Genomic DNA, 14,968 nt, shown 5'->3' with positions numbered 1-14,968 from the left:
CTTTTTCTCTTTTATGATCACTTTATTATGAACCATATATAACATTATTTATCAAAAATTTTAAAACGATAAAAAAATAATTGGAATTCCTGTCACGGAAATCTAATGTTTGTAAACTTCATTATAATATTATATTACAAATGACGTTTTATATAGCGTGCAACTATTTGTTGTGGTCTGACTTCCCATTGGCTCAAAACGTTCTTGGGTGGACAAACCTTGAGAAAAAAAAAGTTTTCAAGAACTCTCATTAAAACAGAGAATAGATATTTTCAAGTGTAATACCTGATCGCCCTCGAAACGATTAAGGAACGCCACGCAGACGATAGCCGCCTTGATGTTGGCCAGATTCGTCAAGGCGGAAAAGCAAGTGGCTTCCATCTCGATATTGCGAACTCCAGCATCGTGGAGCTTTTTCAAATACTCCTGCTTCGCGATCTCCGAGAAGTAGCAGAAGGCGCCGTCGCACCTGCCTTGGCCCTCGTAAAAGTCGTAGGAACACATGGTTTGGCCGCTGATCAAGTCGAAGCCGTCGCCGGGCTCGCTCAGCGACAGAAGCTCTTGTGCCAAATCCTGATCGAGTTTTGCCGCTCGCTGCATCTTTTCACCCAAGACGATTTGCTCGTAATAGGGCTCGATCATTTCGTTGACGGCTCCTTTGGATACGACGACGCTTCCGGCTTTGATGCCGATACCGCCGCAGGTGCCGATTCGGAAGAAGACCGGATTCTTCACTTTGGCATAGTGCATCAGTTTGATGATCTCGTGCAGAAGAATTTGCAGCGAAGGTACACCGATGCCATGCTGCAATTTTTCAATATTGCGAATAAAAGAACTACTTTCCTTCGTATCTACTTTTGGGGAAACCATGAGTTCTTACGCTTATCGATAGTATCGGTCCAACTTTGTACATCGAGTATCGGTACGAGTGTTCTTGCATGTCTTGAAATTTCGTACCCGGTGGTAGTTTGTCTTTTAATTCGGTCAATATGTATTTGGCAAAATGTTCCATGCGTTTTGGCGCGCCACCCATGCATACAAACTGCAATTCATTACGAGACAAATGTTTGCGTAAAAATTTATTATTAACATTTTTTTGTAATTTTTTTTTCATATTAAAATGCTTAATCTACTTGACTTAACAATACATGTTTTGATAAAGTGAAACGCAATACAAGTTTATCAATGAGTCAAGTGATCTAATTTAACTGCAATCGTCATATTTCTATTACTCAATGACTAAGTAAAAAGATAACTTTGTTTGCACAAATGTTTTAGTTTTCCAAGTAATCATTTTTTTTTTTCAAAATTTAAAAAATATTTTTGATATTTTATAATAAAAACTTACCTTGACGTCTCCGAACATTTTGACGAGATCATGGGTATTGGTACCAAGTCCGAGGTGATAAAGAATATCTCCATTCAATCTTGATAAATGTGGATTTATTAGAATCACCGTACTTTCCTCTTCTCTGATGAACAATTTTTCCAATTATACAATGTTTTAAAAATCAGTTTATGTTATAGCAGGTCTTAATAAGAGCCGAATAATATTATAGGCAGATATTAAGGTTTTGAATGAATAAGATATTTTTTCCCCCATACCACCCGATGATTCTGTAATAATCTAGGAATTTTTTAATCAAAAGAGGTTATGTCATAGAGAAAGTAATATTTTTAACAAAATATATGCACCCAAAACCATAAAAATTAAAAAAATTAATTACTGGAATTTTACGTAGCTTGCATACCGATTTAAAAATGTTCACGCTTGGGAAATGTAAGTGACGTATTGAAGACTATAGGAGTACAGTAGGCACCTGTTGTCAACCGGTCGCGCAGAAAAATAAACAAAAGAAGATGTAAATAAGGAAATAGCAAAAATAATATGTACCCATCATCGTCACCGCGTCCAAACATCTTGGGAAATGCAAGAGCGAAATTTACGAGCAGCGAAGTACAACTCGTACAGCCGATATATAAATCGCAACTTGGAACGCACTAAACTTGCGAAGTGGTTACCATACCAATGTGCTCTATAGGCAACGGAGTTGTATACGATGGCACGGCATGCAATGGCATGACACTGTCTGTCCTCGTCGTATAAGGTATATTATAGCATGTGCAGACTCAGCTCCCCTACCTATTCGCTCGCTCGAGCTTAGCTGCCGCTTGCATTTCAAATGTTGTTAATCAGACTCGAGAGCCACGTGGTCGCTTTAAACATTCATAAATTATACAAGATCTAAAAATATAAACCTTCATTATTTATTTATAAAAGCTAGTGCAAAAGTGATGAATGGTAAGCAATGAGAAGCAGCAGCGACTGCTGCTCGCAAGTGGCGCGGAAAAAATCTGAATAAAACATTCTCTGAGATCTTTGAAATTTCATTAAATTTATTATTTTTTTTTGTACCTTCTTATAATACCGTACAACGTCGTATCTCAACAAATCTTATTATCAATGCCTTGGTGTGTATCCCAAATTGGATTATGCAAACGCGATCGGAGTACAATAAATTTTACCTTATTTCTACAGCAAGGCCCTTTCAATGCACGAACATTTTTCATTCTCTTGATGTTCAGTAATGTTTCTTTGATTTATTAATTTTTTTTTATCATGTTATATATATATACCCTCTATATATGTACAATTTAACAGTTTTTAACAATCTGCTTCAGCGTCTGCATTACAATTTCTCGTCTCTTTAACGAACTTGTGGATTAAAATGTAATATAGACAAATATATTTTCGTAATAATAATATACGTAAGCACTTGGACTCGGAATGAAATTTTGTTTTTTTTCTTGCAACTGTTGTATTTTTATTATTATATATGATTAATAGTTTTTATATATGTAACGCATAATATTTTATATGTAAATATATACACTAACGTTCTTTTCTTCGTCGCAACAATGTAATATAATGAATTATGTAATCGAAGAATAAACACTTAATTCTTAGTATTTATTTTACGAATCTGCAGTGTTATATTCAGAATAACCGCAACTATACTGTGTATGATATTATATAGCAAAATTTTAATGCAACACAGATCTCATAATATATTATTACGCTCGTTTTTTTATTTTTATATTATGTATTGTAACAAATTTCAAACTAACTTTGATTAAAATTTTTCTCTCACAAGATATTTGATTATTAGCGAATAGAGAAAACAGGCAGCCGTCTTTATTTATATTTTCAATATATTGATAAATAAAAATCAATTTCGCTTTTCGGTATTTGGCATTTGGCAAGGGTGTGAACAGAAAGAGCTGAAAAATTGCAATAGATTATTAAAGTATCACAGATATTACATGTATATAAGATTTAATTATACTTGTATGACCTTTTGAGCGAAAATTAACTCTTCGAACCGAAAACCCGAAACGATCTCTCCAAGTATTTTTCACAGATTCGATAATGTGATATTGTTTTTGAGAAATCGATTTCAGTGGGTTTTTATCTTAACATCACAGACCTTTTGTCGTTGTGTACGCCTCGTTCATTAACCTTATGCATACATTAAGCTGATTTTTTTTCCTTTTTCTTTTTTCACTAAGTATTGCTCTATTGTAGTGCTGTGTTTTTTTCTCGCAAAACCTGAATATTGCCTTTTGTGTATATTTTCTTTTGTGCAGATAAATAATCGTGATATTTTTAATATTCTATGTTATTTTTGCATTTTAGTGACATTTACACATTCATTTCGATGGTCGTACATATATAGCATGCTGTTTGGTCTGATTATTTAAATACTTTTATTTCAATGTTTTTTTCTTTTTTTTCGTAGCATTTTTACTATAATAATTATTTCAACAATCTCTTAAACCATTCCTTTTTCTAGCACATTAAAAAACCCTAAAATTTCATTGAATTTTTGTCTACTCAGATACTAGGTCTTGATACTTCATCAAATTAAAGCATATTGCATCTCTATGTTCATGTGACTACCCGCAACATTTGTACATATTTTTCAATTATCATTCTTAATATTCATTTTCTTATTATCTTATGTAGTTATAAGTGGAACTTGATTCAATTCATTTTTTTTTAATTTTCTCTCCTTTGAGAAAAGTTGAGAAATCTCTAGGCATTTTTACAGTTTCGTTTCAACTAATAGTTGAGTTGTCATTAGTTTAATAAGTGTTTTTCAATATCAGCAGTTGTTAATCAACTTCAAAATTTAATAAATATTCATTATTAAAGAGGGATTATTTAATTAATCTCATTAACATGAGAGTATTAATGTAGGAATGTCGTCAAAAAGTTATAATTTCACCAGACGATGAAAACACATTTTTAAAAAATGATATTTTTTATTATAATCAAGAAAAAATAATTGACAAACAAGATTATTATTCAGTGTAAAACGGCACAAAATTTCGGCAACAAGTTATTATTGTTTGAATATATGTAATAATTTCATTTTGTAAGGCAACATTCATAAAAATATGTTTTGTTTTTATTTTTTTTAAAGTGACGCGCTGTCAGTCCGAAATTCTTGATAAGTATCGGATATCATAATTGAAATGTGTAAACAGTTAGTCTCAAAATAATTTCAAATAGTAGGCGAGGATATGGGATCATTCTCAAAACGAATAACAATGAATAATTTATTGTTTTCAATTTGTACCAAATGCGTTATAATATAATAAAAATCTTAAACTAAAATATGTTTAAAAAATGAGGGATGAGGCGTAATTTAGAAATTAATACCCCTTACAGCCCAGTGAAAAAAATTCAACTACACATATATGATACGTCAGCAGTGTGTCGCATTTTTAAAATGCACCATTTTGTATACTAAATATCGCAAAAACACAATACTGAATTTGCTCTGGACTCTTGGTACGCGAAAAGAGTTCTCGCTCAGAGCCATGAAGTTACTAAGTTGAAATCAACTTTGCGCATTAGGTTATTTAAACTAAAACACGTAGATCATTTGTAATGGAAAAAATTGATGTAAATAGCGAAGGAAAATTTGACTACGTGATATCCAGAGAGTCGTGTCCGCGGCCAACTCCTACATTCAGCCGGTTAATGTGTCTAATGCAGCCTTTTGAAGAAGGTTTTTTTTGCAGCGACGATGGCCTTTACTCGTAATTTTCCGACTCCTGCTGTACGAGCTTAAAGCGTCTTGGACTCTTGACGCAGATGTTGCCGTGACTGTCGGTCATGTTGAGGCGACCTTTGCGCTGCAGGTAGCGCCTGATGTAGCGCGACACGAGGGTCTGGGGGCGCGCTTGCCACTCGTTCAGCACTTCTTTCGGTGCGCAGACCTGTCGACGAAGAAGAAAAAAAATATTACATTCGCTCCATCGATGGGAGAGCTCGCGAGCTCGAGTAAGCCTCTTACCTGATCGCCCTTGAAGCGATCGAGAAGCGCGACGCAGATGATGGCGGCCTTGATGCCAGCGAAGTGCGTGAGGGCGGCGAAAGCCGTGCTCTCCATCTCGATGTTGATGACGCCGGCGTCGAGGAGCTTCTGCATGTACTCCTTCTTGTCGTTCTCGTCGAACTCGCAGAAGGCCCCGTCGAGGCGGCCCTGGCCCTCGTAAAAGTCCGACGTGCACATGGTCTTGCCCGAGACGGTGTCGTACGGGTCGTCCGCGTGAGACAGAGCTTTGAGCTCGCGCACGAGTTTCGCGTCGAGCGTCGTGGGTCGGCACACTTTTTTACCCAGGACGTGCTGTGAAAGGCAGGCAAGATTGAATGTGTATACGTCAGCTGAGCTATTAGCTGCTCTGGAAAAATTTCCGCTCGTTACCTGCTCGTGATACGGATTGAGCATCTCGTCGACGGCCTCCTCGCTGATGACGACGGTACCACCCTCGATGCCAATACCGCCGCACGTGCCTATCCTGAAGAAAATTGGATCTTTCACCTTGGCGTGGTACATGAGCTTGATGATTTCGTGAAGTAATATTCCTATCGACGGTATGCCCATGCCGTGCTGAAATCGAATTAGAGCGACTGCTTGAATATTGAGTTGCGAGATTTCATCCCCGACGAGTTCGACTTTTCACAAATTGCTTTTACACACTTGATGAAACAATAAAAGCGACTGACAATCGGGAAACTAGATTAAAAATCAATTATCGAAAGCCCGAATCATTAAACTTTTATCGCTTTTACCGAACCTATGATTGACTAAATTGACACACCCAAATGATGTAAGTAAAGTCACCCTTGCAATCACAAATAGAATAGCAAGAATAATTTTTCCTAATACTCACGCTAACGCAGAGCACGGGTCCAACTTTGTACATGGAGTAGCGATAGGAATACTGGCTGATGTCGTGCAGAGCCGTGCCGGCTGGAATTTTGTGACCTATTTCGGCCATTATGTACTCGGCGAATTGTTCCATTCTCTTTGGTGTGCCGCCCATACAGACGAACTGCAAAAAGGGAGATATGGGCGTTATTAAAAAAAAAAAGAATCATAATAATAACAATGACGATGATTATAGAAAGAGAAAAAGGTCGACACAGTGCGTTTATTTTATACATCATGTGCATCACGCGCTGGTTGAAATTGTTGCGCGTGCACGAGTACATTACATTAGACGCACTATATACGTCAGACGGGATTCATCATCTCGAGTTAAATCTACTTGCTGCTCGGAATACATCACGTGTTCCACACACTGCAGCTGCACACAGCACGAGGTCACGGTTAATTCAACGCCTGGTGACTATTATATGTACACACCATTGCGTAATGGCCGATATCGGCTATCTTTTTTTTTCTTCTTTTATCGAAGCTAATTTTTTCCCCTTCGAAAATTACAATTTTGACGCGCAAATTATCGCGCTCGCGCAGTCTCCAGTCAGCGATTTACGATAGCCAACGCGTATACAAGCGTGGAAGGTATGCCTATAAGGACGTGTGGTGGTAGTGAAATAAATATGAACTCGTTACCTTGACGTCGCCAAACATCTCGACGAGGTCGTGCGAGCCGCTGCCGAGCGCGAGGTGGTAAAGAATATCCTGATCCATGAGCTCGATGTTGGGATTCCTGAGGCGCACCGAGCCATCTCTGTATCTGTAAAAATTCGAGTCACACGGAGTCGTTAAAATTTGCTTGTATATCAGCGTGTTTTTTATTGCCTGGTTTTTTGGGAGACACGATCGACGTTTATTTACATATAATTTTGCAAGCCTCGTCTACTCCGCAAAACTCGAGATGTTGCGTTCGTTGGTGTTTGAGCGGGAGACCAGTCGCCCGCGCGTCACTCGATTATTCAATTGCCTCGAATTGATATAAGCGCGCTCGTGCGTGCGCGCCGAGCTTTCAAATGCTTATGGGATCATCTCGTCCTACGCGATTGTCACTGATTCGTCGGGTGAAAAATTGCGTCCACCCACGCGTTCCTCTCTGCAATACCTTTGTTTACGAAACGAGTCGTTGTCAAGCTGTTACAGCGAACAATCGATATTTCTATGATTCATACGACAACATTTGATAAATCCAGCCAAGAATAAGCTTTGGCGGCGGTGAAAAATCAATGCCTGGACGTATTGCGATATTATTCAGAAACGCAGTGCGTATCGCACAATTTTCACAATTGAATCACGAATGGATGGCTAATTTCCACGGGTAAGTATGCACTCGACTGCCACGGCGAGCGAAACGTAATACAAATTTGATTATGAGTTTGCGGCTTGGTAATAAGAGACTTTTTGCGCTTGCGAGATCTTGAGCGTAGGAGAAAAAAGTCGATACTCAAGGCTTGATCGCTCGCAATCGATACTGCCGACGCAATCCCAATGGAGCAAGGAAAATAAGAGCAAAAGAAAAATCTCGAGAAAATACCGAACGGGGCTGTCGTGTCTCGACTCGTCGTGTTGCTTCAGCTGCTGCTGTTTGTCCTCGGCATGGCTAGGGCCGTTGGAATTTTTGCAGACGACTTTTGCCGGTGGCTCGCCGTTCAAGACACCACCGTCCGAGTCGACCGGAGGTTTCAACTGGCACGAGTGATGGTGATGATTGTTGGCGTGACCCGAAACTTTGCGTTGCTCGCCAACGGCGCACGTACAGGTCGGCATGTTTCGCACTGGCCAAGATCGACTCGATCACGCACTCTGAGATAATACAAACACTGCGCGGACTAAGAGAATCGAACTCTGCTGGGCGTCGATACGGATCTGCGGTGAACTTTACTTTAAGCAATAGTTGCTCTCGCAGCTCAGCTTTTATACGTATCCCTTCTTCCTTGCTGATTCTTCAAACGAATAACTTCCCACCATTACGCACGACACATGTACACGAGTGCGATCGTGCCTACATAGACTTGTACGCGCGCGAACGTTCCCCTCTCTAGCTCCCCGTATGCCTTCTATTCTCTTCTCGTGTGCGTATTTTTACTGCAACGCTACAGTTGCCAAAGAAGGGAGCATTGCATGAGGCAAATTTACCGGTCTAAGGTATTTATGCAGGTGACCGGTCATGACCATCCCGTGTACTTGCGCACCGGACAAAAAAAAATCATCTTTCAATGGATGAGCTTGAATTGGAAATTTATTGCATCAGCCTCGGCATTTATTACGTTTGAGATTTTAAAAAACTGGATGGAATATTTTTGCTCATCTCATTGACCGTACTCTGTAAACAGAGAAAGTTTTTGTTGTCGTTTTTTCGATCCAAATATCAATGGCCCGAGCGAGCCCGTAGAATACGAAGCGTAACCCCGAAAAAAATCTCTAATTACTCTGTCTGGGTACACGCCTTCGCTTTTCGTTGACTCATCCTTGGGACTACGTGCCATTTATAGCGTAACTAGTTTCATCATAAAGTTAATTTCCTTTTTATTTATAATAATGCCACTTATCAATTAAAAAGTTTAAAGCGATTAAAACTTTTCTTTTGTGAAAACTACAAAATTTCGCATTTTCTGTCTTTGTATATCTGCTTTTTTTTATAAATCTATTTTTTTAATTATTCCATGAAGGAAAGCTTACAAAGGAGAATTACGTTGTTACTTTACAAAAGCCAAAGAAAACTTGCTGAAAGCCGTTTGTTATAAATGCTTAAACATTTTCTAGGGCTTTTTGAGAAAGAACAAATTATAGCATCAAAGAGAGACTAATGACTAAAAAAACTATACGAGTATTAAAGACAAGAAGAAAAAAAACGACGAGCCCCCACGTATAACACGTGTTACCAAGTGGACGCGTACACTTTCTTTTCATATTCATGTACGTGACGTGCCCCCAAATTTTGAGCTATTCAATAAACATGAGGTAAAGCCGAGCCTCGGGAAAGTTTCGAAATCTTGAATGTTTGTAAATACCAGCTGATTTTGTCGTCTCATCGAAAAAGCCAATCTATCTATACAATTTTTCTGCTGCTTGCTACACGTGATTAAAACGCGAAGGCATCGATGTACACTGACCCGCTGCAACGATGAATGATCAAAGTTAATCGCCATGCACGCTTAAATGCGGCATGTATACAAACATTCACTTATCGAAACATGTATACTATATGCACACTATACTAGCACAACTTCCGGGGAATTTTTTTTGCATGTCAGCGATGTGTGGGATGCCCCAAGATCAACTGCTGGCCACGCGAATCTCCGCTTTGCGCTGCGTATATTACTCGATTTGTTGGGTAATTCTTTCTCCGTTGGCACAGATAATTTACGCAGTGAATTGCAATTATAATTCTTAATTTGAAAGGCTTATCGGTAACTCTTATCAATAGGGATACTCAACATAATGGTAAACTCGTTGAGTTGCGTAATTTACAATTTTTATATTAAATTGCTCATTCTTATAAAAATAATTTTTTTCTCGGTTATATTTTCGGAGCTTTTATTAGATAGAATATTTCAAGAGTTCATTATGAAAGATTTATGACCGGACTTTTTGGGGCAAAAACGTTTAATAATATGAAAATCCAACCATTTAAAATCTTCTCGGATAGCCGACATCACGTCCCGCAAAAAAATTGACTTTTTTTTGTAAAATATTTTCGTGGTCTCTATGATTTAATACAAAGAAATGTCGTCTGTTTTCTGTTCTACTTGTGTGTATCATCGACCTCGCGCACACCTATATGTTTGCACGAAAGAAACTGTAACACCTTTTTATCTTTGCCAGCTTTTTCGAGCTTTCGGGTAGCAGCACGGAATCTTTGATACTCCCTGTCTTGCTCTTAAAAGAGATGCCTTTTTCAAACTTTAATACCAGTAGAGGCGTCCTTCGCGATGTAAATTTTTCGTACTTTTATTGAAAAATCGTACTTCGATGATTATTATCCACAAGGGAGTAATACACGGAGGATACAATAAACGATAAATTTCGGATACCAAGCATACCGCGAGCCGCGTATAACACAGCGGAGGCGGCCGCGGATCCATATGCTAGGCTTTATTTCGCAGCGAAGAATGTACCTTTTTACCGCAGTCCGTAGAAGCTCGTGCGAGCTCTTATACACTCACGCAGGCACGAGATATGTCTTCATACTCTATTTCTCTGACGTCAATATAGTGCAGAGCTTTTTTCCGTTTAGCTTGGTTTTTTTTTCCTCCGCGTTGAACACACGTACGCGCGCGCGCGCATTCATTTATAAAATGACGATAAATACTTTGCATGACAATGGCTGCTGAACATCAACGTGACAGGCCGAAATTAGCTTGAAAATATAAATCGATATACAATTGTCAATTAAGTGCGAGCTCGAGAGTCGGGAAAAGCGGGGAGGAAGGGCCGAGGTAAGCTCTTATCTCAACGTGTTCGGCTGACGGCTCGCGCATCAAGCACCCCGACGAGTACATAAACCCTAACCATCGAGACAAATGGAGATGACAAGAGGAGCTTTGTGTTGGCAGCTTCGAGGACCGAGCATATAGAATGGCAATAGTTAGGCGTACATTGGCCGACGGCTTCGAGTGCAGCAGCTATGTACGATATACACAGCCAGGCTGGAAAATCGATCCTTAAGACAACGCGCGCGAAGCGGCTCACGGCTTTAACGAACGCAAAGAGAGATACGGAGACCTTAATCTTTTCGAGCTTGCATATAAATACCTTTTGGAGCCTTATCCGCCCGCGTCCGGAAACGACTGCTGTGCTTCGTCGCACGTCTATGCGCGTGTTTACATTTCGTCGTTTATATACCATCGCGGTAGAGCTTGTCTAATTTTATTTTCGACTCAACGCAGACATGCAAAGATCGATGCGGCTAAGCGAGTCGCGAGTGTACGCGCGTCGCGCTTCGGTACCACGCTGCCAACGAATCCGAGTAGTCGTCGCGATCGATGGAATTTATCCTGCCTTATAGCGCGCCAGATTAATGATTTTACGGATGGTCGCACGCGCGCTCGAGCCACCCGCATGTATAACAGTATTATATGTCTATGCGGCCGAAGCCAATCCAGCTATGCACGCATTTTGGCTTTACCGTTCATGTTGTCGAAGAAAATTTATGCTCTGATTACCCGATCGAGGAATTTTTCAGTTTAAAAGCGCGTCGTAAAAAGTGAGCGATCGATTCGGTGCCGGGGATGCAGGAAGTTACGATGATCGCTACGATCGAACTCGATAATTCACGTCCCTGATTGATATAAATTCGAAAAGTTTTTCCAAATAAATCGACAAATAATAAATATGATTACATGTACGTAGTCATCGATTGACCTAGAAAAGCAAAAGCAACATCAGTCAGCGAGAGCACGAGTCTTTGTGATGGTACGCGCGGCTCCATTTGAATCGCGAGTTCAAACTTTTGTTTACCGCGAGCTCGCATTTGTATAATGTTAAATGCCTCGACAGTTTCAAAGGGCTAACTTACAGTGTTGCGAGAATTTGCTTTGCCTCGAATTTAAGTGATATTTCGCTGCGAGAGCTGCCGAGTAACGAGCTTTCATCGCGCTCGAGCTGCCGTGGTATGGTGTGCACGTGCGATATGCGCGCGAGATCGATTTTCCATTCGGGAAAACTACGAGCTGCAGGAAATTTACATCTTCGATTAAAACTTAATTCTACACAAACGATCGGTAAAACGTTTTATTTAGCTCAATAAACTGACTGATTGCGTGTCGGTGCTGATTTTCATACGAGAGTTTCCAACTTGACTAATGCAGCGAGCCAAAAAAAATATCCACCGAGCACTCATTATCGCGGCGCTCGCAGCCGATGCAAATTATGTAAGGCAGCTGAGAAAGAAAAATAAAGAGGAAAAAAGTTTGCCGATGCAGCGTAGAGCTCTCGTGTATATACACAAACAGCAGATCGATAAATATCTATGTACATACTAAGCCGATGCTTATAGTCACGATTAACTCCATTATGCATGTCTTGCCGAGTATCGATTCAGGATCATAAGCCACATTCGGCTCCTCGTTACGACTTTCGCAAGTTGATACCTCAGAGAATATATTTATTGCCCCATGTAAATACTGCAACTTACCCTGGCCTTTAAAAAATGAGAAAAGAAAAGCTCTATATCCAATTGCACGTTGAGCTATAATAAGCATTTCTTTATCATAACTGAGCGATTCGAGAAAACGAGAGAGCGCCGTCAACGCATTGAAATTAATTTTATTCGAGATTAATTCAACCCCGCGCTTTATTTATGAGAAAGCAAGAAAATGAGAAAGAGACAGAATTTAATCAATATTACAATGCGATAGCAATTAAATCATATTTATTATTTACTTAGTTGAAATATTTTATTCCTCGAAAAATTACTCCAGGATGACTGCGAAATATCTCGCGTAAAACTTTAATTGACATGTTTACTCGTCCAGTAAGTTCATTCGGTCAATTCGATCCAAATGAAAAACAAAGCAAAAATTCAGCGAACCGAAATCCTTTCCGTTTTGTCCATTACGTTCTACTATTGATGAATAAACAGCCAACAATCGAATTGTTTTGTTTTGAAATTGAGATAGGAAAAGCACGAAAGCTGTTTAAATTTTTAAAAGTACAATATGCTCGAGTTGTCCATTATTTATGATACACCAACGTCACAGCTGGTAACATAAGTTTGTCATAGCTAGAGCTACTTGTATTCATTCGACATTCGCTGGAATCTAGAATTTTTGCACGTCTACAGAAAAAATGTCAGTTGACCTTATTTGAATTTGAATGGCTGAATTATTAGTCAAGTTCGGTTGAAAAAGTTTCATTGAAACAGATGCAGGGGAATGATGAGTTCGATAAAAGCTTCGATAGAGCGAGTATAGGACGATATCGCGAGAGATAGTTTCATTCATACGTCGCATGTTTGGCCTGAACATCTGATCGAGACACAGAAGGCAAAGGGAGGGTCAGGGAGGAATGAAAGTTGCGAGCATTGTTTGCCTCCGAGTATGCGTGTACTTGTCAGTCTTTCCGAAGTTTGCCTCGACTCTATTCGTGTACTCGTGGTAGAGCTTTTAAGCGCGGGAAAACTTTTCTCATGCATCCGTTCCCGTTGTCTAGTTACCGCCTTACGCATAAATCCTCCTTTTTTTAGCTTTTTTCTTTTTAATTATAGCTCTCTCGAATCGATGAGCTTTAAAAATAGGCGAATCGCGTAGAGATCCATTTGAATGATTGTCGCGAGAGCCACGGCTGCAGCACACAATGAGCTTGCGAGAGGCCGAACACTAGTGCAGCATAGTAGACGCATAGTTACAACGATACAGCGCAGAGTGTACGCGACATCCGTACGGCAGCTTGTGACCTGATTCGGAGAAAATCCACGATCGGCGAGGGTAAATCAGTTACAATCGCAGATTAAACTATCGCTTCTTGGGTTCGTCGCTGCTTCGAGCAACGATGCACGATTTTGTAAAATAAGGTGGAGATTTACTTACTCGTCGATCTCCTCGTCCTCGAGATGCAGACTCATGTTCCTTGGACACAACTCCAGCTTGATCTATGCGTGTGAATCGATGAGACACACAACAACAATGCACAGAAAACGGAGATCGAGTCTCGTTAAATAAGTAAGGAGTAATCAGCGAAGCTAAAACACAACGACCGATCCTTCCGAGGATAAAGCTGACGAGTTTTATAAATCCTTGCGAGGCTCTAACGTGTTGGCGCGTGCACTACGCATGCAGGAATATATGCAGGTATTAACGTATGTCGAGCGTATGCGCGTACAATTCAGAGAGCCCAATGGAAAAGGTGTAGCGTAGTCGCGAGCTTGTGCAGTGCATGTGTCGATTATAGCTTGTACGGCGACCGACTGACTCCTGTGTGCCTAGTGTGGCCTGTCAATGTGTGCAGCAAACTCGTCGTCGCAAGCTTCGTTGCGTGTGCGCGTTGGAGCTTTACGTGTTTCTCTTACTCTCTCTCTCTCTCTCGCCCTCTTTTTTCCTCCCTATGGCGATACGTGTGTGCGTGTGTGTGTGCGAGCGAGTGAGACGACTCTCTCGTGACCGTGCTGTGCATGTGGGTGTGCGCGCGCGGGGCTTCCCGAGGATGTCTCTCTTGCACTGAGGCCAGACAGCGTGGCGTGCAGCGATGCGCCTGCGTCAGCGCGAAGGATTCCGCGCACTCGACGACCAGGACATAAGCTTCGTGTTTTCCTCCTTCTTTTTTATTTATCGTGCATTTACATCGGCCCACTGTTTACTTTTCATAAAAGCTTTTCATTTGATTTTCTCAGCAAACACCGCTTTTTTGCTCCGAAAATTCGGTGTGAAATAAAAATTAAAAGTATTAATGTTTAACTACTTAAAGGGAGGGGCATGTTGTCAATAAGTTCATCGCTTCGTCGTTTACAATTTTTTTTTTCATTAATGTATATTATTTATTTATAAATAAGTTAGAAACATTGATTTGTTTTTATCGTGAGTTGCTTTTTAGGTGTTTACATTTTTTACATACAGAAAGAATACCCAATCGCTCTCAAAACATCGTACTTTAATCAATTTTAATATTTTTTGTTTCTATTACATTTGTGCTTGGATTTTCAACTTTCTCGTTTTCATTTTTTTTTTTTCGTACCGAGA

The 14,968-nt window shown here is 39.9% G+C and overlaps 2 protein-coding genes across 4 annotated transcripts; both read right to left on the bottom strand.

Moving 5' to 3' along the window:
* Window position 1: 1 nt before the first annotated feature.
* LOC106648352 (uridine phosphorylase 1-like) lies at window positions 2-2,341 on the bottom strand. 2 transcript variants are annotated; one of them, XM_014365187.2, is made up of 5 exons: window positions 1,895-2,341; window positions 1,349-1,472; window positions 881-1,042; window positions 286-804; window positions 2-218 (listed from the first exon to the last, which is right to left on the bottom strand). In XM_014365187.2, exons 1-5 carry the CDS (start codon window positions 1,918-1,920, stop codon window positions 135-137), a joined length of 915 nt encoding a protein of 304 aa, XP_014220673.1. In that variant the 5' UTR covers window positions 1,921-2,341; the 3' UTR covers window positions 2-134. The 2 variants fall into 2 exon arrangements, with proteins under 2 accessions (XP_014220673.1, XP_014220674.1); XM_014365188.2 differs by lacking the exon at window positions 1,895-2,341 and adding an exon at window positions 1,752-1,862.
* A 495-nt stretch (window positions 2,342-2,836) lies between these two features.
* Window positions 2,837-14,206, bottom strand: LOC106648350 (uridine phosphorylase 1). Of its 2 annotated transcripts, none has more exons than XM_014365183.2 (6): window positions 13,823-14,206; window positions 6,933-7,056; window positions 6,247-6,408; window positions 5,778-5,963; window positions 5,367-5,699; window positions 2,837-5,289 (listed from the first exon to the last, which is right to left on the bottom strand). In XM_014365183.2, exons 1-6 carry the CDS (start codon window positions 13,855-13,857, stop codon window positions 5,104-5,106), a joined length of 1,026 nt encoding a protein of 341 aa, XP_014220669.1. In that variant the 5' UTR covers window positions 13,858-14,206; the 3' UTR covers window positions 2,837-5,103. The 2 variants fall into 2 exon arrangements, with proteins under 2 accessions (XP_014220669.1, XP_014220668.1); XM_014365182.2 differs by lacking the exon at window positions 13,823-14,206 and adding an exon at window positions 7,828-8,188.
* Window positions 14,207-14,968: the final 762 nt, after the last annotated feature.

Source organism: Trichogramma pretiosum, unplaced genomic scaffold (assembly GCF_000599845.2).
Source record: "Trichogramma pretiosum strain Unisexual culture from Peru unplaced genomic scaffold, Tpre_2.0 scaffold24, whole genome shotgun sequence".
Taxonomy (NCBI): Eukaryota; Metazoa; Arthropoda; class Insecta; order Hymenoptera; family Trichogrammatidae; genus Trichogramma; species Trichogramma pretiosum.
This window is presented reverse-complemented; position numbering and strand designations above follow the sequence as displayed.